At 33.7% G+C, this 26,753-nt stretch overlaps 1 protein-coding gene and 1 non-coding gene across 2 annotated transcripts; one reads left to right on the forward strand and one right to left on the reverse strand.

Annotated features, from left to right (window-relative positions):
• LOC145256242 (signal recognition particle 14 kDa protein-like) lies at positions 1-26,753 on the forward strand. Its single transcript, XM_080114891.1, has 5 exons — positions 1-155; positions 9,904-9,976; positions 16,287-16,405; positions 22,198-22,230; positions 26,484-26,753. Exons 1-5 carry the CDS (start codon positions 132-134, stop codon positions 26,577-26,579), a joined length of 345 nt encoding a protein of 114 aa, XP_079971017.1. The 5' UTR covers positions 1-131; the 3' UTR covers positions 26,580-26,753.
• LOC145256609 (U2 spliceosomal RNA) lies at positions 22,307-22,502 on the reverse strand. Its single transcript, XR_013864005.1, has one exon. It is a non-coding gene; the product is annotated as a U2 spliceosomal RNA (small nuclear RNA).

Raw genomic sequence — 26,753 nt, forward strand, 5'->3', positions numbered from 1 at the left:
ACCGGTGTATTTGTGAAAAAGCAAAGCTCACGTTATCGAATGAGAGTTACCTCCCCTTTACGAAGGCGGAAACAAGACGTTAATCCTAAAATTGGTTTCATTTCTTTAAAGAGTTCGTTTACGCGAACAATATGGTGCTTCTTGAGAATGAGACGGTCAGTACGGCTTCGTTTTTATATTTTTAATCCAGTATTCGTCATGTTTTTATGTTGTTAATACACCACACGACAATCTTCTATGTCACTTTTAAAATATGCTAATTGTTTGAATAAGATTTACGTCTGGCGAGCTACAAAAACCTCGTTTCATAGTCTTACTTACTGCACAAAACTCACGTGTTTTTTTTTTATTCACCAGCATAATTTATTATTTAAAAATTAATAATTGGTGCAATTTAATTTTCTTTTATTCCATTTTTGTATATTATTTCCCCTTTTTATTTAAACATGTTCGTTAAATTAAAATATATATATATATATATATATGACTCAAACGAGAAACCCTATGTCTGCATGACTACTATCCCCCCTCTTCCCCCCCCTAACCTTTAACACCGTGTTAACTTTTCGGGGTAAAATGGAGCTTGGGTGTTCCACTAAAGACTTACCTGCAAAGGGTGTTTATTCTGAAAGCCGTTCTTAAAATTGGCTGGTTGAGGGGGTGTTTATTCCGAAAACCGTTCTTAACATGGAAAGGTTTGGGTAGTACCCCTAAAAAGTAACTCTTTGCAGGTAAATCTTCAGCGGGACAATCAGGCCACATTGACCGTTTTCGGTACTTATGCAAAATACCGACTGTACTTTTTTTTTTTTTTTAAGATAGGATTTTCAAGTTAAATTCGATTTTTACTGAATAGTTTGTTTATCAAATTAAGTGAAAGTACATAATAGTTACAGAACTCTCTCCCCTCCCTATGTTCAGAATGAGTTTCTAAATAATAACGTTATTTCAGCACGGTCCGTATTCTGCATACGTACCACCTTTTCTTATATATTACACACGCACACGTTTTATAATCATTTCTGTTGTTGTTGTAGACCCAAGGATATAATTACTAATTTTTAGATTTAAGTTATACGAACCGTTTTATTTTAAACATACGTGTTTACTGCTTCTTGGGTAAATTTCTATTTTAGTCGTGTATTTTATTTCCAGTGAAATGTGTTTCGGCAGTATTATCAAACAACTTTTCTAGCTTTGCTTTAGTTGCGAGAAAAATAAATAGGAACCACTTTTAGGCTAAAATCAAAGTGTATAGTTTTAGAAAGATGAGTAGGCTATTAACCTAGGCATTATCTCCACCATTCGCTGCCCCTCTCTAATCATGAAGGTGCGTTTAAGTTACTATATTGATTTTCTGGTTTTGTATTACTGCACACATAGATTCGAAAAAGTTGTCAAAAAACAAATATATAACAAATAAATGTTATCAAAGGCAAGATAAGTTACTTTTCTATCTAACTGGATATATTTTTTGTGTTTTTTACTCAATGTAACATATTTATTCAGCTCGAAAAACAGTGTTTACCGATGTATTCGAAAATTCAAGATGGCGTCTCACACCCTCTTTAACACCGTAAGTATGGAAAAAGGTGTTATAAATAAAAAACTATACAAAATACTATTAAAAACACACCGAATATATGTCAACCTATGTCACGGTGACATATATTGAGCGAGTTTTTAACAGTATTTTATCCGGTTTTTTATTTATAACATCTTTCCCCACACTTACCGTGTTAAAGAGAGAATAAGACGCCATCTTGAATGTTCCAATTACATCGCTAAACACTGTATGGTTTTCGAGCTGAATAAACATATTACATTGAATAAAAACACGAAAAATATATCTAGTTTGGTAGAAAAGTAACTTATCTTGCCTTTGATAATATTTGTCATATATTTGTTTTTTGACAACTTTTTCGAATCTGTGTACAGTAATACAAACCCGATTTTCTTTATCTCCACCCAGGGTTTCCCATTTTGGGGAGGTGGATATGCCCCATCCCATAAAAAGCCCACCTTTTTTTTTTTTTTTTTTTGACAAGGGTTACCACTTATAGGTTTGTTATTATACACAGAGATACAAAAAAAGTTGTCAAAAAAAACAATATGTGACAAATAAATGTTACCAAAGGCAAGATAAGTGAATTTTCTACCTAACTGGATAAGTTTTTAGTGTTTTTATTTAATGTAAAATGTTTAATCGATTCGAAAAACTGGTGACGTTGAACGCTACTGGAGAAGAAAAGATGATAGCGATGTCTTTGAAGACTCGATAATCACTTCAAAATAAGAAATAAAACAAACAATGATAGAAATCCACCCAATAAATGTCACGGTAACATTTATTTGTTATATATTTGTTACAACTTTTTCGTACCTCTGTGTATAGTAATACAAACCCCCAACTTATTAAGGGCTGGAGGCTACTCGAGGATTAGGGTTAACGAGTGTGAGATAGTCAGTGAGACAATTCGGTGATCGTTTTTAGTGGGAATTGGGCAGAATTGAATTTAAGAGTACGGCTCAACAAGAACTTGTTTACATTGGACTTGAAGACGACCATGTTGTAGTTAGCTAGGGAGTAGGCCAGTGGAACAGTTTCACGGGACGGGCAGGTCTAGGAAAAAAGCTTTGTTCATGGAATGTGCATTTAGATTTAGGCACTGATAAAGATTAGGGGAACGTGTTAGTAGTGGCGAGTACTTTTTGTGAAAGTTTGACAGGGGAGAAACCATTGAATGAACTTTGCCTTCATTTGTAGACAAGAAAATATGGACTAGTAATCTTCTTTTTTTTTTTCATTTTAAAGATTTCTGTAAAATTGTACGATGCATTTGTTGATGACACGAAAAAGAAACTATAGCTTAGATTTTTTTCCAAGAATTATTTTTGCTGTGGATTTTTTTTTTTTTTTTTTTTTTTTGAGAGGAAGGGGGCATTTTTATCGTTAAAAATTTTAATTGAAAATTTACAATTCCAAGAGTGTGATAAATATCCTACTCGATAAAGTCGTTTCTTTCGATGAATTCAAAATTAACATATGGCCAGGTGTACATGCGAAGGGTCATCTTACCCGTACCCGTACACGTACATTGTTCTAAATATAAATCTCACCGTTTCTCACGGGCTACTGGAGTGCCACTCCAGTGGAGTGGTGAGTTTTCCAAAATTCTTTTTGGTCCACAAAAACATGAACAAAGTTGCTTATTTATAATAAAACCTATTTCAAAATAAATAAATTGTAAAAAAAAAAAATCGTTATGATGCATGCATGTGTATCCATCATGGGACTAGGATGTAATATCTAAAAAAAAAAAAAAAAAAAAAAAATCATGTAAATTGACTTTTTATGAGAAAATCAAATTTTATGACTAACAGAATATGGTGTCTCTGTCTGCCATCTTTAAAATTCATCACTGGTTACCAATGTTGCCAACTGAGATTTTTAAAATCCGCTAGATCAGGGAAAAGAAATATACGGAAAATAGCTAGATTTTAGACTTTGGTCGGACCTGAATGACCCCCCCCCCCTCCTCCTCCAACCCTCATCGTAACTAATTTTTTTTTTTTTTTTTTTTTTTTTTTTCCTGCGGATTATCGTCGATAAGACTTAACTTTTGTATTAGCAGAAAATTTTTTAAAGTTTATTTAATGACTTTTAACATGGGGGGATCACTTTTCAATTATAGCGTTCTAATAAATTGAAACCCCACTTTGTTGTCAACCAGCACTACTCTCCTTAAGGTTTCACATGTCCGCTGTGGTGTAAAATGAGATAATTTAAATGTTTTTGTAAAAAAATAAATTAAAAAAATGTTTCTGCATTTTTCGTACCATGTACTTTTAAATTATTTTTTTCAGATTAAATTCAAACGTTACAATTGAAGTACACTGTGGGCCACCCAAAGACTTACCTTTTAAGAAGTTGATTACGGGGGGGGTTGAAAATAAGAAAATGCTTTTCTGAATAAGCACTGCCAACCTCCCCATGTTAAGAACGGCTTTCGGAATAAACACCTTTTGGAGGTTGGACAACCAGTGCACATTGACCTTTTTTTGCTGATATAAAAGTTTGTTAACAATAATAATCTGCAGAAAAAAAATAAAAAGTAAAAAAGAATTAATTTTACGGCAGGGAGGGAAAAGCTCGTTCAGGTCCGCCAAACTTAGCTCTCTGAAATTTTCGAAACAAAAAAAAAATCTCCAAAGAAAAAGAAAAACCCTATTTTTTAACTTCCTACCCTACATAAGAAATATTACAAACTAGCAGGGGTGCCCGGCGTTGCTCGGGTGTTTGGAGGCGTATGCTGTGCAAAAAAACAAAAAAATGGTTAATTTTTTAAAACTTTGACCCCTATTATGACCCCTTAAAATTTAGTTTCGGGCTGAAATCACTTTATTAAGTTAGATCCAGGTTCAAGGAACCTATATCTAAAATTTCAAGTGTCTAGACGCAAAATTGTCGGAGGAGTTTGGTAGAGTTCTTAAAGGTCAAATCGTTGAAATTTGACCCCTTAACAGCCAAATTTCTGGCTGACACCAGTCACATCGATTTTCCCAAATCTCAGTACCCGGTATTTCAAATTTCGAGTCTATAAACTAAAAATTGACAGAGTTATTGCGTAGGGAAATGTACAGACAGACAGACAGACACGTTCACTTTTATAGATATATAGATATACAAAATATCCTGTGTTTTTTCTTGGATTATATTAAAGCAATTAGTTCCCCAGAAGTTTTCCAAGTTTTATCAGCTAGTTTTGTTTTTCAGAGAGAGTATATTTTGTTTTGCAATTTTTTTTTTTCAAAATGTCATTGTACATTAAGAAAAAAAACCTTGGACTTTATAACACAAAAAATCATTGGGTAGGGAGATATTCCAGCACCTTTATAGTGTAATTGACCAACTAGTAAATCCAGAGTAGTTAACACTGTAACTCATTAAAAAAATACAATTTATATCAAACGCACTGGGTTCCTTACTACACCACCTTGACACACCCTGGCAACACCGGGTACCTCTGCTAGTCTGCTATATAAATCTCACCTGTCCGTTTGTGCATATGTCCGCTAAAAGCTTTTGGCATATGCGACCAACACTGACAAAACTGGTATCATTTGAAAGCTCAGTCCTTTGACCGACAAATATGCAAAAATTGGCAAAACACATTCATTCTTTCACCATCAACTTAGCCGTTTTGTACAAGGAGGGGTCACTTTTTTCATCAACATTTTTGCAAAGTCATTCATGCCTCGCAACATCGACGTATGCATAAAACATTATTTCAAATGCCCGTGACATCACAAGTCACATGGGCAAGACAACTAAACGGTTTCTTTTCTTTTTTTTTCCAACCTCCTTTTCCTCTTAGCATTACACGTTTCAGCCTGGCTACTACGGCTAATTTTTTTCTTTCTTTCTTTCTTTGCGCTCGCACAGGTACTTGCGGGTATTTATTTTTTTGATAGGGATTTTGTTTGCTCAATATCCATGCTTTTTTTGCTTTCGGTTTCGCTTCTGGCTGATTGCACCCAAAAACATGTCACGAGACTAAACCATTCACACTTCCTTTTCCTCTTAGCATTACAGGTTTGAGCCTGCCTGCCTGCTTACTACTTTTTTTTTTAGATCTCTGCTGATCAATACCTATACAATAAAACCTCTCCACACCTGCTAGTAGACATTAAAACTTGGCTAATTAGGGAGAGAATTCCTATCTAATGCATTGTTTGAGATGTTTGTGTGTGTGTGTTTAGTGGTACAAAATTTTATTAGTTTTCAAAAGGATAAGTGGAGACATTATCAAAATTACTGACAAGATTAATGAGAAAAATCGACGAGAGTAAAAAAAAAAAAAAAAAAAAAAAAAAAAAATTTTTTCAAAATACTATTCAACTAAAAGCTTTAAAAAAGATTATAAGAGAAAAATAATTTTTATATGTACTAGCGGGACTACCCGGTGTTGCTCGAGACCGTATAAACGATGAGAAAATTAAAGTGTATTTTGAACATATTTGTTATTCTTAGGAGAGAGAAACTTTAATGTCTATGTATCATTTTCTATTTCGAGCAAAAGAATATTTTACCTATCCTAGGACAGGCATTACACGTATGAAATAATTGTACTTTACTTAAGATAGGTAATTTACAGCATGTATATGAAATAATTTTACCTTTTGTGAGAACAGGTAATATACAACACATATTTAAAATAATTTTACTTACCTTCGGACGGGTAATTTAAATATATGAAACAGTTTCACATACTCTCGACAGTTATTGTACAACATATGTAAAATAATTTCTTTTCCCACTTAGGATACCATAATTTTAAGAAAACTGAAATAATTTTTAGAAGATGGATCATTAGGATTTCCAAATTAATACATAAAAACATTGTCTTGGTTGATGATTAGGTAACCATTGCTTCACCATAGATTTCAACATTACCGGATTTCTTTCCTTCCTCACTATCGGCACTATAATTGTAAGAAAGATTGTAATTTTTTTTTTTTTTTTTAAAGACTCTTCAGCAGGATTTTAAAATTAATGCGTAAATACATTGACACAGTTAGTGATTAGACAACCCTTGCTTCATTATCAAATTCCACATTACTGTTTCATTTTCATTCCCTACTACCGACAACAAATCTTTTTTGAAAAAAGACGTCATTTTTGGAAGATTACTCAGCAGGTTTTACAAACAAATACGCAAATATGTTAAGTTTAAGGATTAGGGGATCCTTGCTTCACTACAAAATTCCACATTACTGTGTTCTTTACCTCTCGACGATCGACACAATATTTTTATGTAATAACATTTCTTGAACTCGGCAGGTTTTCCAAATAACTACAGAAATGCATTGACACGTCAATCAATTAACTCACATTTCTTCATTTTTCATAATACTTTGATATGTTACTAATTTCGACTATCATTTTTCATAATTTTAACCCACATTATCGCTCCTTCCCCTTACTAAAATAATAACTTTGATATATTGTCTGCGCTGATTATTTCATTACAAACATACCAATCAACTCCCATTTCATTATTTTTCATAATTCTTGGATATGTTACTAATTACAACCATTTCTCATAATTTTCACCCACATTTCCATTTTCTCCTTACTAAAATAACTTTGCTATATTCTCTAGGCTGATTGTTTATTACAAACACACCAATCTGATAACTTGCATTTTAGAATTTTTAATAATTCTTAGATATGTTACTAATCTTGAAAATCATTTTTCATAATTTTAACCCGTGCTATCGCGCCCCCTCTTACTAAAATAATAGCTTTGATATATTGTCTGCGCTGATTATTTCATTACAAATTCACCAATCAACACACATTTCATCATTTTTCATGATTCTTGGATATGTTACTAATTTTGATAATTATTTTTCATAATTGTAACCCACATTATCCCCCCCCCTCCCTTTTACTTTTGAAAATAATAACTTTGATATATTGTCTGGGCTGATTATTTCATTACAAACACATCAATCCGATAACTCCCATTTCATCATTTTTTTTCATAATTCTTGGATATGTTACTAATTTCGACGCTGGGTAATCATCTATGTTTTCACCTATCTTATCCAATCCCGGGCATCGCCAGGTATTCTTCTAGTATATATTTCCACCTTTCTAGTTCATATTTCCACGCCTGGTGTACTGCTAGTACATATTTCAACCTTGTCCATCCAATACTGGGCTACGTCTGGTAATCTGCTAATATAAATTTCAACTAGCAATACACATGGCCGTTAAAAAGTTTTGGATAATCACAGATTTCAATGTGTTTCTGCTAAAATAGTCATATTTTAAAAACCAAAGCACTTTAAGTCTTCAAAATACCAGTTTTGTTCAGAAATGAATATACTTTCAAATGAATTAGTCAATAACATACATTATATATTTTTAGAGTTTTAAGCAAATAAAGTGATAAAAATGTGAACATCATAAAACGGCATTTTCGGTAAGATTTTGTAACGACCCCCCCCCCCCCCGATTTCTAAACATTCGTACAGTGTTTCTGTTAAGAATTTTTTAATGAAATTTGGAAATTAGCCAAAAGTGATGTCATTTTTAATAGTTTCGAGTGTCCGAAATTCATTTGACCACTCGTTTTTTTGTTGTTAAAAAAAAGATTTCAAAATGATGAGTATTGAAAGTTTTGAAAAATAATTTTCTTCGGACACTCACTATTAAATAAAACAATCTTTTTACTATGTTTAATATGAAGTTTTGGTTCACGTGTACGAACGGTACACACACTTCTAATTTTCGTCCCTTAAAAAATGTTTTCAGTGAATTATTATCGAATGGAAACTAATCTACCCGATTATTAAAAATAAAATTAAAAAAAAAATAATCAATATTTAAATATTTGTAGGAGGTGCTCAGTTAAAAAATAACAACGATAGGAAAAGACATGAAATGTAATTAAAAATCAAAATAACATTAATTCAAAATTTTTAACAATTTGTCAGCTTTAGCAAAAACTTGTTTCTTTTTTTATATTTAAATAGAATTTAAATACTTGATATTTTTCCAAGCATCATGTTTTCAGTTAGAGGCACGTCACTTTTTTAAATAACATTTATTTTTGTCTGTTTGTTATAATTCTTGTAAAGTTTCACAATGGGTATCAAACACCGTCTTAAAAAAAAACTCGCTTAATTCTATGTCTAATCCTACGTACGAGTGGCAAGCCTCCTCCTAAAACCTTTAGCCTTAACAATAACGTTAAGTACAAGTGGCAGAGCTCCCCACTAAAACTTCCTCTGTGAGCCCATATAAACGTAAAAAAAAAGCATAAAAAACGTTTTAAAGTGCACATGATTAATCCCCTCCCAAAAAAAGATTGTTCAACTGTCCTAAAACGCTAGGATCGTCTTGAAATTGTATTATTTTACATTTATGTGAAACCAACCCCCACTCTAACTGGCCTAAAATGCTCGTATCCGTATAGTAACTTAAACGCACCTTCATGATTAGAGAGGGGCTCGAATGATTCAAAATGAGAAATCATTTTACATAAAATTCTAAAATAATTTTTGTTTATCTTTTATTAAAGTTTTTCAAGTTTTTCACATGCAATTGTCTATAAAGGTAGAATCACATTTTCAAGAGGTGGTCAGATGGGGAGGGGTAACAGAAGGTATTAATCTACAATAATACCAAAGAAATATTGCAATATATTCATTTTTAACCAATCCTAGATTTCGATTTCAGTTTTTGGCACATAAAATGCATTACAATTCAACTTTGAGTTCTCTAACTTTTCTTTTAATGAATACATGGCATTTTTAAACAATCGCAGCATATTTATGTGCATTTACTACAGATTATTTGGAAACCACTCATTTCTGGAGATTTTCAAGAGCATATTCAGTTTCCTTGCACAAAAATACACTTATATGACAAATTTCATTGCTTAGTCTTGTGTTTTAACAAAGATATAGCATTTTTACTGAAAAGGTAGTGCAAAAAATGTGACAAAATGCATATGGTCTTAAAGAGGGAAAATATCCAAACACGCAGGGCATAAAAATAGTCATAACTTCCTTGATTTTAATTGTATCAAGCTCTTTCTATATATACCAATATTGAAATATTTAAGCCATTTAAATTTTTTCATGTCTATTGCTATTTCAACCTATCTCATCCAATCCCCGACAATGCCGTGTATTCTGCTAGTATATATTAACATCTTCCTTATTGAATCCTGGGCAATGCCGAGTATTCTTCTAGTATATATTTTCACCTCTCTCGTCCAGTACGGGGGCGATGGCGGGTATTCTGCGAATATATATGTCCTTTTTTTTTTTCTTTTTTTTCTCTCTTTTTCTTTTAACTTTTTTTTTTTTTTTTTTTTTTTCCAGTTCCTTAGTGAACTGACCCGTTTGTTCCGGAGATCAAAGACATCAGGTTCTTTAAATATTACCATGAAAAGATGTAAGTAGATATTTTCTTATATTATGCAATATAGACAGTAAGATGAATCAGCAACCTTCTGTCAGACTTGGGCAGGAGATAATAAAAAATGAATTTCATCTTTTGTTGTTCTATAAATGTCTGCTCCCCCCCACAAAAGTGTTAAGTATTTAAAAAAAAAAAAAAAAAAAAAAAAAAAAGTGGGGTATAAAAAGGTTTATCAGCAAAACAAAGATATAGGAAGTTGCTTACCAATACATACAAAGGGGAATTAAAAAAGGATTGTTAATTTCAATATTATGTGATTATTAGGTTAAGTGTTTATCGGTTAAATATTTACACATTACTCACATGCATACATGCATCTACTGTTTTATTTATATAGAAAAGGAGAAATAAGTTTATCAGTACAACAAAGGTATAGAAAGTTGTTCACCAACGCACACAATGGAGAGCTGAAATAAGATTGTTAATCAAGGTGTGGTAATAACATTCTAAGATTTTTATTTTGTTAGTATTTTTATTACCGACCACCAAAATTGCATCCTACCACACACTATAATTCTATTTAAACTTAAACGACAGTTAGTAATAACTGAAATATTTTAGGTTCAGACATCCTAACTCTGAAATTCATTCTCAACTTTTTGGTTAGAATCAAATTGCTCAATCTTTTATTTGCTGAGGCAATTTTTTCATTTTGTCACAATCCAGAATGCTCCTTTTTTGGCGGCTAGATTTTTTTTCCTCCTTACATTTAAAGCCAATTTTGTGTCTTACTAACTCTGCCCTTGTAAAGACATGAATAAATAGGATCTCTGGAACTCAAAGAAAAAATTATTTATATATATATATATATATATATATATATATATATATATATATATATATATATATATAAATTTTTTTTTTTTTTAGGTTTAGAAATTGAAATGTTTTTAGTTATATATTTATACAAAAAAAATATTCAATTTTTTTTTTTTTTAGTTATTTATTTAAACAAAACAAAATGCAATATTTTTAGTTATGTACTTAATGTACGGTAATGTTTCTGTCAAACTCGGGAATTTAGACCTGTGGCGCAGTACTGGGAAAAATCAATTGTAAAAGTGATATTCTCTTAAAAGTTGAAGGTTCAATCCTCAGTGGTGGCGACCGAAAAATACATTTACGAATTACTTAGGACCTCTATCCAGTCATGGCAGACGGAACAAGAGCACGCTACCCTCGTGAAGTAAATAAAGGGTTCCGCTCGAAATTCCGTCCAAATTCCCGAGTTCGACAGAAACATTCCCGACAAGATACACTCGAAGAAGATCGGAGGTTATATTGACTGAAACGTTCTGAAAATCACACTCAAGATGAGAACAGTAGTCCGATGAATCCAAATGTATATAACCAATCCTCAACTCAAAAATTCAGAAATAAAAATGTACTTGGTCAATTTACGTGATTTTTGAAATATGATATTTCCGTTCCGTTCCGTGACGAGGACGTATATCAAATATTTTTCTGCAAGTTTTTTTAATAGGTTTAATTCTCAATAAGCACAGAATCAAAACATTGTTTTAATGCCCGGCTCATGTTTTTTTGTTTTACTTTTACTTTAATGATAAAGATTAAAGCATCCTCTTTTTTTTAGTTATTTATTTAAACAAAACAAAATGCAATATTTTTAGTTATTTATTTAAACAAAACAAAATGCAATATTTTTAGTTATGTACTTATTTTGCTTGTTTAGTCATGTTCTCTGCAAGCCCCCCAATCACACCTATCGAATGGAAGAAGTATCAAGGTGACCAATTAAAGACATTGCTAGGGACTGTGATGATAGACTTGGAGATGGTGACTGGGCCTTACATTTCTGGTGTTCATCACTGGAACTAGAAATGTCTGATATATGTCAAGGACTCGGCGACCAATTGGCCAGATGCAGTGATTTCCTCTGGAAGTGGCTAGACTCCCTCTTCCTTTCCATTCACAGGGGTGAATACAGTCAAGTATAATTAGCTCATGTGTGGCACAATCACGTTGACACACCGGTTCTCGCCAGATAACTGAAGTTAAGTAACATTGAGCCTGGTCAGTACCAGATGGGTGACCATTTGGGAAGGCTAGGCGCTGTATGTACCTTCTGGGAAGGTTAGGCGTGGGGCCAGCACCCTCACCCCGTAAAAAAATCTCGGTTGCTACAAAAGCATCTACAAAAAGCCCTAAGGGGCTCAAGGCTATAGATGGATAGTTAGTTTATTGGAGCACTTTCTGCAGAAGTACTTGTAAAACAGTGATGCAACTAGGACTGTGACAGACAGTGTGAGATCTATGTTAGAAATTCTTGTTTGCACTCTATCCAAAAGGAAACCATATATGGTCAGTGTACTAGCTGACATGTGGCATCAATACCCTATGCACAGACAACTGTTTGGCTGTATAAAGATATAGGATACTGGCACGTGATAAGTTTCCTGCCTGATAGAGGAAGCCTACCTTTTTGGCAATATCTTCAATGTATTTATTTCAGTTTATGTTACCTGAAACTATCACGCCTGAGTTTTTTGGGGGGTTTTTTCAGACAGGTGTTAACCTGTTCTTGTTTGTGTAGTAAGAATTGAACCTTCAACCCCCCCCCCCATAATACTGGCATTAAAAACATTAACAAGATGTGACTAGTAGTCCGAATAATTTAAATAATCCAGATTATAATCAATATGGCAATCTATAGAAAATTGCCTGGGATTAAATAAATCTATTGTTTTAGGATTTGTTATTTGGATTATTGTCTTGTTTTCCTTTTCTTTCTTTTTTCCCTTTTTTTTTATCACAAATCTGCAAAATGCTTTGTTCTCTTTGTTAAATATTGATATAATTGTTATGGCTATGCTATGAAACATTGGATATTTTTGGTAGATTTTTAGAAAGTATCTAAGAAGTTTTTTTTGTTTGTTGGTCGTATGCAAGCGATTATAAGTCGCTCAGTCCGTAACACTTTTGTGCTTGGCCTTTTTGGTTAAGATCAAAGGTCTGTTGTTAGTAGATGCTGTTCTTAGCTTTTTAAGCTTTTCTTGGCCAAAAGGCCAAGATCAAAGTGTAGTATGTTCTTACTACATGCTGTACTTATTGTGATATAAAGTGGGGGATCACTTTTCTGTATTTTTTTAAGGTAAAATGATCACCCACTTTACAACCAGTCAGTCTCAAAGTCATTCAAGTCATTCTCCAGATCATTCAAGTTGTTTTTGAAGGATTCCAGTTATTTTTTAAGCATTCAAGTCATTCTTAAGGTCCTTCAATTCATCCTTAAGTTAATTAAAGTCATTCTAAGTCATTTACTTTTTATTTAAGTCATTTCAGCCCATTTTTCGGTCATTTTAGTTTATCTTTAAGAATTTCATGTCAATCCTGCATTCGTGCATTCATTCATTACACGAGAGCACGCGACTAATGGCTATCGGCCTTGTTTTTTTATAATAATGAAAGAAAAAAAAAAAATTTTTTTTGATGGAAACAATTTTATCATCTGACAAAATTGTTTCTATGGAAACAAATTTTTAAGTGTTTAAAAAAAAATTTTTCTTCCTATTAACGAAAACGGTGTCTGCTGATCAGCTCATCAGCACAGTTTTTTGCGGTAGCTTACCTTAAACTGCCAGAAGATGCCGATGCAATCTTAGGTCCGGTTTCAATCAATATTCTCAATCCTAGAAGCCTGTACCTCAACAAATGTAGGGGAGCAGGTTAATTGCCTGTTGATCAAAGTGCCCTCACTTGTGACGCACTGACAATTTGGGTAAAACTAAGAAATATTTAGGAAGTAATTCTTATCAACCTTGAATGTCCAAGCAGTGTTTATTTCTTGCCATATTTGTCACTCATGAAGATGCACTGTGTAACATTGTGAATGGCAAGAATTGCAATGATGGTTGCTTGGCCAAAAGGAGGTGGCACAAAGAGCTGAAAATATCTCTGGCCAGAGTTAGACCACCCAAGAGATATTCTCTTTGTCTGAAAAAGTAAGTGCCTCATTTAATGGCAATGTCAGTCTGATATCGACCGTTGATGTGGAGGAAAGTAATTTTTCCAGATGGACTCCAGATAAAATGCTTATCAATGGAGACAGTCTTCTGATCAATCTGTGTGTGGTTGAAATACTGATCACTAGGGCTAGGACAACAGCATATTCTCTTCATTGTTTTTACTCTCTCGTGTGTATCCATTGATATCTTATATGCTTTTATATAGAGTGGTGTGGTTCTCAGTTGATTAACTGTGTCTGTGTCGGATATATACTCTAGAGTCAAAACAATAAAAAGAATATGCTGTTGTCAGCCTGAAAGATCAGAATCGGTCAAGGATGAAGAGCTCTAAGGAGAATGGAAGGGGTAGCAGTTATAGCCAATTTTCTAAAAAAAAGAATGGTGTAGGTCTATTCGTCTTAATGAGAGCGACCGGTCAGTTGAGTCAGTGTGTCTATCTAGGTTGGGTTGCTCCCTTTGAGGCTCTCAAGCCAAGGGACTCTGTAATAGGAATGTGAGTCTGTTTGGAGTTATCCAAAATAATAAACACTAGCAGGACCCATGAAAATTCCCCGGAATGAAATATATTTAATCAACAAATGTTTTGATAAAACTGATTTTTCTGAATAGTGCAAAAACTTAGTTTTTTGGACAGAAAAACCAATAACATGTAGCAAATATGAGTTTAACATTTCTATGAAAATTGTGCCCATTGTATTTTAAATATCGAACTGACTCAAACGAAATAAATTAATGAGTACTAATAAATACTCAGAAAGTAATATTGTGCTACATAGTTCAATACAAATAAACTCGCATTGTAAGAGACGATCTTTAATTTACTCCTTCAGTCTAACACCTCTTGGCAGACAATGTTCTTCCCCTCCCCCCCCCTTGTTTCTTTCGAATGCTCCTTTTTTACATAACATTTCGCTGACTTTAAAGAATCACTGCATGCCTGAATTACAAGTTCTTTTTGGACACAATTACAACAATGACCGTATATTATTTTGATATTTAAAAATAAAGCTACATCAAAGGGAGGTCGCTCTCATATTATCTACGGTTGTCATGTTGGCCTTTTTATGGCTAAATTTTGTGAATTTGACTTTTTTTTCTTTTTTTTTTTTTTTAAAGCAGTTTGGCCTAGTATTGTATAGGAAACAATTTTGGAAGCAGTTTAACATTCAAAAATTGTATTCTATAAAATACTAAGCCAAACTCTTTCAAAAATTGTCTTTTTTTTTAAGCATAATGTACGGACTAAGAAAGGAACAAGCAGAATATTAGATAGATTACTAAATGTACCTGGCATTGCCCAGTATTAAACGTAACACTAAATTCCTTTAAAACAAAAACAACAGAAAGTAACTGAGATATGTAACTATTATATTTTTTTCTAAACAGTTCACTTCTTGTAAGTAAAACAAAAAAATACTAGAGCTAGGATCGAAACCAAAATATAATGACAGTGAGTCAAGTACAATAACCATTAGACCAGCTTGCCACGTTCTGTAAAACGCATTTTCAAACTTTGTGAAATAGTTGACAGATAAAAATCCGATGACCCCAAAGTACCAATTTTTCAATTTTGACCCCTTAGCAACCCTTTATTCCAAATTAAAACCGATTAAAAAGTTTTCCACATATCTGAATGCTCAAATTTTAAGTTTGTAGATCAAAAATTTGTTGAGTATATAGGTTGAGAAGTGTCCTGACACATACATTCTCACTTTTATAGATATATATATAGATTTGTTTATTTATAAATAGGATTTGTTTTGCTTTGGAGGGCTTCATTGTAGAATTGGCTGGTTGCGTCAACAAACAATTTGGCCTGGCACAATGTGTAGGCCGATGCACATAACACTAATACCCTTTGACCGCCCCGCAACACTAATACCCTTTGACCGCCCCGCAACACTAATACCCTTTGACCGCCCCCGCAACACTAATACCCTTTGACCGCCCCCGCAACACTAATACCCTTTTGACCGCCCCCGCAACACTAATACCCTTTTGACCGCCCCCGCAACACTAATACCCTTTTGACCGCCCCCGCAACACTAATACCCTTTGACCGCCTTGCAACACTAATACCCTTTTGACTGCCTTGCAACACTAATACCCTTTTGACCGCCTTGCAACACTAATACCCTTTTGACCGCCCCCGCAACACTAATACTCTTCAATCCGCTCTCTAATTTAAAACCAGCTGAGGGATCTTGAAATGCCTAATTATTATCTTTGAACAAAACTAATTTTTTTTTATATTATCTTATTCATTCAAATATTTCTTTCCATCTTTATTTTTGAAGATGATGGTCGAACAAAGCCAAAACCCAAAACAGAAAAACCTGGACAATCATCTCATGAAACGCTTGAATATAAATGTCTTCTAAGAGCTACGTTAGGTAGTAAGAAAATCTCGACAGTGGTAAGTGCAACATTATTTATTTGTTTTATTTATTTATTTTTTATTTATTTTTTTTTTTTTTTTTCAGACGAGCAGAAAAAAGATGTCAATCTTCAGATTCTTATTTTAGTCTTTCTATAATACAAATTCAAATATATATTCAACTGTTTGGAAATTTGTTACAATTATGTTTATTTAGAATTACACTTATTTAAAAAATAGAAAAAGAATATATGCTAAACAAAACCTCAGCATTTCGCGAGATCTTAATTGTTCTCATATCAACAGAAAGGTGTGAAAATTTAAAAACAAAAAAAACTTATTTAAATATTGGAATTCTTTTGAGATATATAATTTTTAATGAAAAAAAAAAAAACTATAAAAGATGAGGATAATAGTTCCCAAATAAAAAATAAAATAAATACAAATTACTCATCTCAAAAGAATTCCAATGTTTAAATAATATATACCATTCGGTAGAGACCTGACAATGGAAGATCAGATACCAAAAAATCCAACCTTGATCGCCTTTTGCTGTAGATAGATGTTGAATTTCTACAGTTCCTGGTGAGCATTGTCTGAAGATAGCGGTTTCAATCTTACCCAAAGCCGGCCAGAGGCTTAGTCGGCCAATACGTGGTGATACGACAACTATGGAAAATGGGAATTACTAAAGATACACTTGGAGAGTCCGCATTCCTATCCCGTCGCGGTTAATGACCTGACGAAGGCCAAAGGAATAATTGGTAAAAACGTTGTTAAAAACTATAAAAGATGAGAATAAGTTAACAAATTTGAAAAAAAAAAAAAAGTGTATGTACCTCTTCTACAATGGGTAAAAGTAATTTCCTCAGCAGAAGTTTTACTCCACTTCAGGAAGCTTAAAATCAAGGTTTAATTTGATACTAAACCTTATATCTAGAATTCTCCTTCCAATATTAATCAAAATCCCTTACATAATTTTGATTCTAGAAAATGAAGATTTGAGGTTAAAGATTAAGAGGTTTTAAGATATTTAAATTCAGGGAATCTTTCTTAATCGGTGTGGATTGACTGTAGATGAAATTCAATGCTGATCGGAAATATTTGAATGTTAAAATGCGAGGTTGTGCGTATATTATGCCCCCACCCCACCTAAAATCCACTAGAAATTAAGAATTTAAATTGATACATTTGAGAAGTGATGTAATGAACATGAATTCTCCATGGCAGAATTAGTTGGTCTGATGTTTGGATTTAAAGGAGAGCAGATGTGTTTTTTCACATAGCTCTTCCTAATCACCTGAAGAAGGCCAGAGGATGAGTTGGCTGAAACGTGGTGAAACAACTATGAAAATGAGGATAACGGTCTACAAAAGAATGATTACAGAAAACCATCTATATCATCGCTGGGTAAAAAAAAAAAAAAGATTTTTTCTTCTCTTAGATTAGTTGCACAATCAATGCATCAATTTCTATTTTATCCAATATTAATCAACATCCTATACTATATCGGTCAAAATAAAATAATCTGATGCTGGTCTGTCAGAATGACCAGGACCACCTGATGATCCTAGAAGGATAATGCATGACATGCACTAAATTGTGAAGAAAGTGTTTCGAAATCCTTAATCTCTTAAGTTGTGTAAAATGTTTTTGACTTGTGATGGGGGGTATGAGACGAATGGATTCGCCAATCATTTTTATAACCAACGGCTGTGCTAAACAACCAATCAAAACATCGCCAAATTATTATAAAAATCGTCAAATTTTGGATTCAATCAGTTCGCCATTTGCTACGCGACGGACCGCATTTGATTCTTGGCTGCCATCTTGGTTACTGATCTGAACTACGCCGCCATCTTTGTTCAACACAAATGTCTCAAAACTTAACAGGTTATGCACCCAGCCACCGTCTTTTCTTTGACGGATCGGAATCTAGTTTGATTCCAATGGCAAGAAGCCCGAGACAACTAGAAACAATGCCGAAATAAATGGAGAACACATGCAGTACCTGGTATTTCTTAATAGTCATCCATTTTAGTACTGATTAATCAGGAAACGAATTTTGATATTAAAAAAAAATTAAATAAAATTATATTTAATTAAAGATGTTTTAAATTGTTTGTTGAAAAAAAGTTGCTGCTTTTTTTTTTTTTTTTTTTTTTTCTGCAATTATAATAATTAAAATGTAAAAACCCTAAGGAACCTGACAATCAGGAAACAGATTTTCATATAAAAGAAAATACTAAGTTAAAGATGTGTTTATAACTATTTATTAACAGGTTTTTTTTTTTATTCATTTTAAAATCCATTGATAAAATAGAGCCTGGTAATTTCAGACTAGTTTTTTTTTTTTTTTTTTTTTTTTTTTTTTTTTTTTAAGATTAGACCATTTAAAAAATATGTGAACTGAAGTTTTTGAGTCCAGTAATTTGAGATTTCTCAAATACATCAGTACTCTTCATATTTTTTCTTTCCTTGGTTAATAAAGCAGAGATCATCTTAGATTGAACAGATTTAAAAAAAAAAAAAAAAAAAAAAAAAATGGTGTTTATTTAGAATTACACTTATTAAAAAAAAAAAAAACATGCAGACAAAAAAACTTTATGTCTTTATGTACTCATCACGAAAAGATGTTTTTGATTTTTAAAAAAATCAAAGGTACTTGTTAAGATACAGTCAGCAGATGGATTTTTAAAAAGATATCGTTTCAAACAAAAATAAAATTACATACTTGATTGTCATGTTAAAAATAATGTATCCAAAAATTAAGAAAAATCATTGAGTAGAAAGTTAAAAGTAATTTTTACATACAATTGGGTAAAATTGCATTTTTCTTAGTCGTTATAAAATAAACAGGAGTTTACATACAGTGGACATAACTCAGAAACGAATATTTTAGTTGATGGCTGCAATATTTGTTGTCTATAGCACTAGACTTTTTTTTTTTACTAAAAATGCAATAGCAATTCTACTCGATGAATTTTCATAATTTTTGGATATATTACTATTTTCGACATGACAGTACATATTATTTTTGCTTAAAACAACATATTTAAAAAATCGATTTGTCATCTATATCTTAAGAAGCGCCAAATCAAATCTACCAATTTTTTTAGCGATTAATATTATTTGGCTGCTATTGATGATTTCTAGAGAAGGAAGAAATCTCTATAATCGGATTGACTTGTCCACCCTTGAATCTTAATGCATTCTAAAGAAAAATATGGCACCTACCATTTAGCTCCTTATAAAATTTGATTTTCTTGAATAAAAAAAAACTACTTGATCAATTTACATGATTTTTGGAATATGATCAAAGATCAGGAGGGTAAATCATCCGGCACTGGTCACCAAAGTCTGTATCGCTGGGGAGCAAAGGTTATTTTAATCCAAAAGAAAGAATAACACTTCAACAGCTGGTCATTTTAGATAACATAAAAATTATTTGTAGAAAAATTATACACTCTGTGGTCATCAACTTAGGCCCTTATTATTCTTGTGTGAACGGTTCTCCTTAAAGTCTGGACGGTTTTCAAGTTTGATCAATAACCCTAAATCTGCAGGGCAGTCTCTGAGTGTTGTGGCCTAGAGTGGGAAGAAAGTGGGTGATTTACAAGTTCAGTTATTGAACTTCAGTTTGCTGATCAGACTTTTAATAACGTGAAGAGAGGCTCTCTTGTCCGACTGGCTCTCTCTGTTTCGATGCGCAGACTTATATTGAGAATTCCTGTGAGGTGACCACCAATCGAATTCAATTCTCGACAACACAATATTGATAATATTGTACACTTTTTAACTGTGGGGAAATACATTATCAAAGGAGCCAATAGGGTCGCCTCCCTTTTTCTACATTTTTTTAACCTCTCTTCATTACCATGAATGGAAGGTTTCTCCTCCCATTTTGGGCCAGCCCTCCTAATCATAATTCTTCATTTAAATCTTTTTTTCAAGTTATATTTTTTCTTTTTTTTTTTTTTCTTTTTTTTACATGGTAGTCACCACTTATCAAGGCCCAGAAGCCACTCAGGGATAAGCGTTATTGCGTGTACAGCAATCAATGAGATAGTATCGTAGCAGTCGTTAGTATTAGAGATTTGTTAAAGTGTCTAACTTAAGGGGGCGGTTCATCAGGAATTTGTTTATGTTGGACTTGAAGACATCCAAGTTGTAGTCAGGTGGGAAACAGGCAAATGAAAGAAAGTTCCACAGGCGTGCACTTCTAAGAAAGAAGCTTTGTTCATGGAATGTACGTTTTGGTTTTGGCACAGATAAAGAGTGGAGAAAATTTTTGACAGTGGTTTCAGCTAGACTGGTGTTTATCGTGAAAGATTGGCAAGGGGGGGTAGAGATTGGAGCTCAGAGGAGCACTTGCCATGGAAGTAACACTAAAACAAAAACAGGCTCTCAACGTCTCTTCTGTGAGAGAGAGGTTGCAAGGAAGAGAAAAGGACATCCTCCACTCAGCCACAAAGTCTATTTTGTACTCTGTATAAGCTGTTTTTAGTAGCTCCTTCCCAGATGTGGTAGCAGTACTCCATCCTTGGCCGTACTTGGCTTATATAGATAGAGAATTGCATCAGCAGTGAGATATCTTCTGGAGCGGTATATAAACCTGCTTGACATTATTTTGAGAATCTGGTCAATTGAGTCCTATTGCGGATCATGGTCAGTTCATAATTTGGATTTTGGATAACAGTTAAAGGACAAATCAGCAACTTTATCTTTCTGAAGTATCAAGTGTCACTCTCTTTGCAAGAACTTTAAATCATTTTGAGAATCTGATGATCAGTTCATAATTTGGTAGCAAAATAAACAAAAATGACTACTTAAATCTTCTGAGTTATCAAGAGTCATTCTGCCTTGACATTATTTATGAATTCTGTGAGCAATTAAGTCTCCTTCATTTCCTTTTTTAACCCTTTCTTTGGTCCCCCGTTAAAGGAGACTGGACTTATCGACTTAGTAATTCGTTTGTTCGCACTTTTCTTTCTTTTTTTTTTTAAATTTGGCGCAAACATTAGTCATGGTAAAAATAAATTTTCACTCATGGAGGGAGGCCCTGCATGCTTGGTTTGTTTTTCTTTCTCCTGGGTATTTCTTTTGTGCTAGCCTGTCAATTTTATTACATAATCTATAATATAAATCTCACCTGCCTGTTTAAATGTATGTGTATGTTTGGCGATGAGCGCAACAGCAAAGACGTCACGCTTTTTTTTCACATTATTTTTCTCCTTCGCGGTTCAAGCCTGCCTGCCTATTATGACTTTCTTTTGTTCAACACACACCTCCAAACACCCAGGCTAGTCTACAATATAAATCTCACCTGCCTGTTTTAATGTATGTATGTATGTTTGTATGTCTGCCTAAAACTTTCGACAGACGTGACGGATTTTCACAAGATGGGTATCGTTTTGAAGCTTGACCCTTCGGATGACAAATATTGAAAATTTGGCTAAAAAAAAAATTAATTCTTTCATCTTCAACTGGGCATTTTTCTGTAGGGAGGTGTAGTTTTTTTTTTTTTTTTTTCTGATATTTTCGAAAATCATTCCTTTTTTTTCACTTGACTAGCCTTAATTTAAACCTTTGTCATTTCCGGTTTGGCGATGGATTCAATAGCAAAGACATCACTTTTTTCACATTCTTTTCTTCCTTCACGGTACGGGTTAAAGCCTGCCTACTACCATTTTTTTCGCTCAACACGCACCTCGAGGCACTCTGCTAGTTCTAAATAATAAGCGACAATATCATTACGTTTTCTGATCATCAGTAACTACCATCTGAGGATAAAATCACTTTTATTGATTTTATATTTCTTTCTTTTTCAGATCAACCAAAGAGATGTGAACAGGTTTCAAATGGTAAGTCTCCGAGTATGGCAGGATATATGAGGGTTCCTATTTACTTGTTTCCGCATAAGAGCAGTGTTAGACACAAAATTGGTTTTTTAATGTGGGGAAAATCCAGCTCCCCCCAAAAAATGCACTCTTGATAGGGACAAAAATAATTGTCTCGGTCTAGAAAGATTTCTTTCCCCCCCCCCCCCCCTCCGCCGACCCAGGACAGAAAAAGTGTAGTGTAGTATCAGAACAGATACTACACTTTGTTCTTCGCCAAAAGGCCAAGAGGATATATAAGGATTGTTCATAAATAATGCATGTAATTTTTGTAACTCAAATTAAAACCTTGAAGAGCTACGAAGACTGGAGTGGTACCATTAGAATTAGTGATCTATTTGTGCTCATAATTTATTTTTCTACATAGTCATCACCATTCTCAATGCACTTTTGCCAACAATGGTATGATGGCTGTGCATGGGAGTCTGGAGCACACTTTGTCAATCACATCTGTCACCACTCTTCAATCAGCAACTCTTATCTCCTAACTTTGCTGACATCAACTGCATTGGCTTCATAAACGTTCAACAGGCGCCAGCGAATGTTGATTGACTAAAATTTTCTGCATGAAGGAATCTAATGATACGTCTCTGCTTCTGACTTGCATCCATGACAATGTTGCTTTCTTAAAGTCTAACCATCAATATCTGCAACAGAGAAATGAATGTATAAGTTGTCATCATTAAAATGCAACTTACAATCCCCTTTTGGCTCCTTTTGATGGAAGAATAGAAATAAGAGACATTATTTTTGGAAAACTCATTGTAGATGAGAAAGTATTCATTCCTTTTAGAGCTGGATTAGGCTGTGTAGAGGTTGTCATAGGAATCTGTTTTTCATTGGTTTGTGCTGGAAGTCTTCTGCTTATATGAAATGACAAACTTCGGAGAAGGGTTTTCAAACAAGTAGACTTGTCTTTCTGGTTTGGCCATGCGCTTTGCTGAAACCCAGGTGGCCTCATTCATGAAGTCATCAACCTAACACAATCATCAGACTAAGAAACACTGCGAATGCCAACTCAAGACGATGAAACGGGATACTGAAATCATCCTTGGCCCCTGCCTACACAGGCTCAGCCAATGGAACCACGAATGGCTCGTGTTTTGTAGCAGAAACAGCCTCTGACCGCTGCGCTTGGTCGGCTATTATACAGGATGCAGTGAATTTGTTGGATGGAGCCGGACCAACCGATCCAGGGTGAACGACTCGGCGACCAACAACAACCATCCTATAAGGAAACCATTTTCTTGAACAATACGTTCCTCAAGTTTTAACGAATGTGGCTCCAAACCCTTCTGTATTTCTTCATTAGCCGTATGGAACTTGGCTTTCTCAGTGAAAATAGGCACCGAACAAATGGTTTCCAATGGGGTCTGCTCTAATACCTCTCCGGAAAAGTGATCTTCACTTGTAATACAGTGGTAGAATTTATTAGATTATGAAAGGCTATGAAATTTGCAAGATCCTTTTTATTAAAATGGAGAATAGCTGATAACATACTACAAATATTAAATTAGTATATATATATATATATACATACTAATTTAATATTTGTAGTATGTTATTACTTTCTATCTTTCTTTTTAATAAATAGGATCTCCCGATCACTGAGGACACAATGTAAAAGAAAAAAAAAAAGTCACCTTTGGGCCATACGTGAAACTAAAATATACCTTTTTTGTCTTCTGAATTTTCTCTACATTAAAAACTGACCTTGTGTCTAACTTGGTCCATATGGGGAGGTAAGTAAATAGGAACGCTTGCAATGTTTTTATATTCGTTGTAAAAAGTTTTATAAATAAAACTATTTTGATTTTAAAAAAGCTGAAAGGAAAAAAATAACAAAATATCAAGGTCTTATGTTTAACCTGAAAAGAAACTGGAATCTTAGGATCTATCATTCCAGTTATATATAAATATACCTGGAGAACCAAGTGCAAGAGATTCAAACAATTGCACTTAAAGGAACAGTCAAAATCTTAAAAAGATCTCTTGGTTGGAGTTGGTGAGTGAATGTTTGGCATCTGATAGAGATAAAAAAGAAATTGTAGATGTATTTAAATGGTTTTTGTTTTGTTTTTTTCTACACTTTATTTAAAAAAATTTGTTAATTAAAAATTTTTTTAATAAATTTCTAAAATTTACAAAAAAAAAAATCTTATATATAAAAAAAAAAAAAAAAAAGTAATGAAAAATCTGTATGATCCATGTAACCATTGATGGAAAGAAGATATGTCCACCAATCACGTAAATTGATCAGTTTTATTTTTCTAAAGTCATTTGGCATTTTTCAATTTCTCCATATGTTAAGAATGGCTTTTTAAAAATCTCAAGTTTGAATTATTTTGAGTTAGCTCCTTTCTTCCTTCAGACTGTTTTTAAGATGGTGTCATATGATCATCTAGTAGTTTTGCCATTTTCAGTCATTGTATAAATGCATCAATAGGTTCGTCCTTATTGATATTCAGTTTACGCCAGACATTGTTTTTGCGGAACTGAATAAACTTGACATTGGAAAGAGTATAGGGCCAGATAATATTCCAATATTCTGCTCAGTCGGTGTGCTCACTCATTATCGAAGCCTCTGGCTCGTTTGTTTAATCTGTCATTTGTATTTGGGTACATGCCTCTTCTATGGAAGACCTCCACCGTGGTTCTGGTCTACAAACGCATAGATAACAGATCAAAGTTATCTAGCTATTGCCCAATTTCTCTGATCTCTTGGCAAGGTTATGGAGCACATTGTAAAAACATCTACCTTACTTCACATCTCATATAAAATAAGTTCATTCATCCATCTCAGTTTTCTAAAATAGCACTCTGCCGCGAAACAAGCTGTCTTTATTTGCACTTGGCTTCAGAATGTGAGGCTAAGAACTGCACAATTTCTGTATTTTTAGATCTTGCCAATGCATTTGGAACCATTTCTTAACTGGGCCTGCAGCAAAAACTACTCTCATTTGGCATCTGAGAGAAGCTTTTCTCTTGGATCTGCAACTATCTGTTTGATCGGCCACAGGCTATTTTGATCACTGGCTGGTTGTCGGACGAGCTTCCTGTCTCAGTTGGGATGCCACAGAGAAGTGTTATTGCGCCATTATTTTTGCTCTTCATCAATAACCTACTGACATTAATGAGCAGTGCAACATCTCATTTTAACTAACAACTTGGCTGTCTTCAAGCTCTTATGCCAATGACACATTTCTGTGTCGCCCAGACTCTTACATAGCATCAGTATACCTGCAATTGCTGCTTGTTTTTGCATCTGAGTGGGCAGGGGACTGGGGCATGGTGTTCAACCCAACAAAAACATTTGTGCTATTGTCCTCTAGATATCTCCTGTCCATGGGATTTGGATTCACAACACATTTGTACCATTCTGGAAATATAACTATCTGGGAGATCTAGCAATCTTAAGTTTGACGACCACTTGTCTTATATATCAAACAGGGTTAATAAGGAGCTTTACGTGTTGCGTATCCTGAGCTAACAAATTCCTCATGAATGACATTTGCTGCCTTGGATTTACAAGACAATGATTTCTCCCCTGCTTGGAATACGGGCCTCTATTATTCGCGGGAGTTGGCAGGGTGATCTCTGATTCTTTTGAACATCTACAGCGTCAAACCATCAGATATATACTACATATTCCCTGTCGCAACCCTGTTCCTTCAGGAGTATATAATCTGTTTGAATTAGTTCTGCTGTCTACTCGCTGGAATGTAACAGTTACTTCTATGGTTCTTGCCGCACTGCAATGCTTAAATACCACTCTGTGCTGCGGCTGAACAGACCAAACCTGCAACAATTTAAATTCACGTTAAACCCTCTGCATAGTCACACTGGTCTTTGCTCAGATGTACCAGCGATCTCCTTTCGCATTGTGTTCTGCGGTCTTAAACATGTTGCCTTAGAATTGTGTGAATGAACATGTATCACGGTCACATTTACAGAGTTCTGTATTGACTAACTATCGTGATGTTCCTAAGGTTTATGTATTCCCTTATTAGCTTAGTAGACTCTGTCTATAACTAACGGTTTTATGACCATGGCTTAATTGAAATTTTTTTTTTTTTTTTTCCTTTTTTAATAATTTTATAATATATATATACATTTAAGATGTGTTTCAAAAGATGTATTTAAAAGGGTGGTGGGGGTAACCCCCTCTCTTTTATTGATGTGACTAACTTTTCACGTTTTTTTTTCTTTTTGCCTAGGCTTACACAAGTGTCTTGAAAGGCAACATGGACGGTTTGAAGAAACGGGATAAAAAGACAGCAAAAGGAAAGTCAAAATCTAAGGCAACTCAATAAATATAAAGTTCAACAAACAAAACATTCTTCCAGACTTTGATTTACATTTTTCTTTTTTTTTTTTCTTTTTTTTTTCGAAAAATCTTTTTTAAATATTCAGAAATCCTTATTCATTAAACTTTTTTGGTTTTTCTTTTATTTTTACAATATTTAATAAATATTGACAAGTTTTCA

Source organism: Euprymna scolopes, chromosome 32 (assembly GCF_053919585.1).
Source record: "Euprymna scolopes isolate OS-2025 chromosome 32, ASM5391958v1, whole genome shotgun sequence".
Taxonomy (NCBI): Eukaryota; Metazoa; Mollusca; class Cephalopoda; order Sepiida; family Sepiolidae; genus Euprymna; species Euprymna scolopes.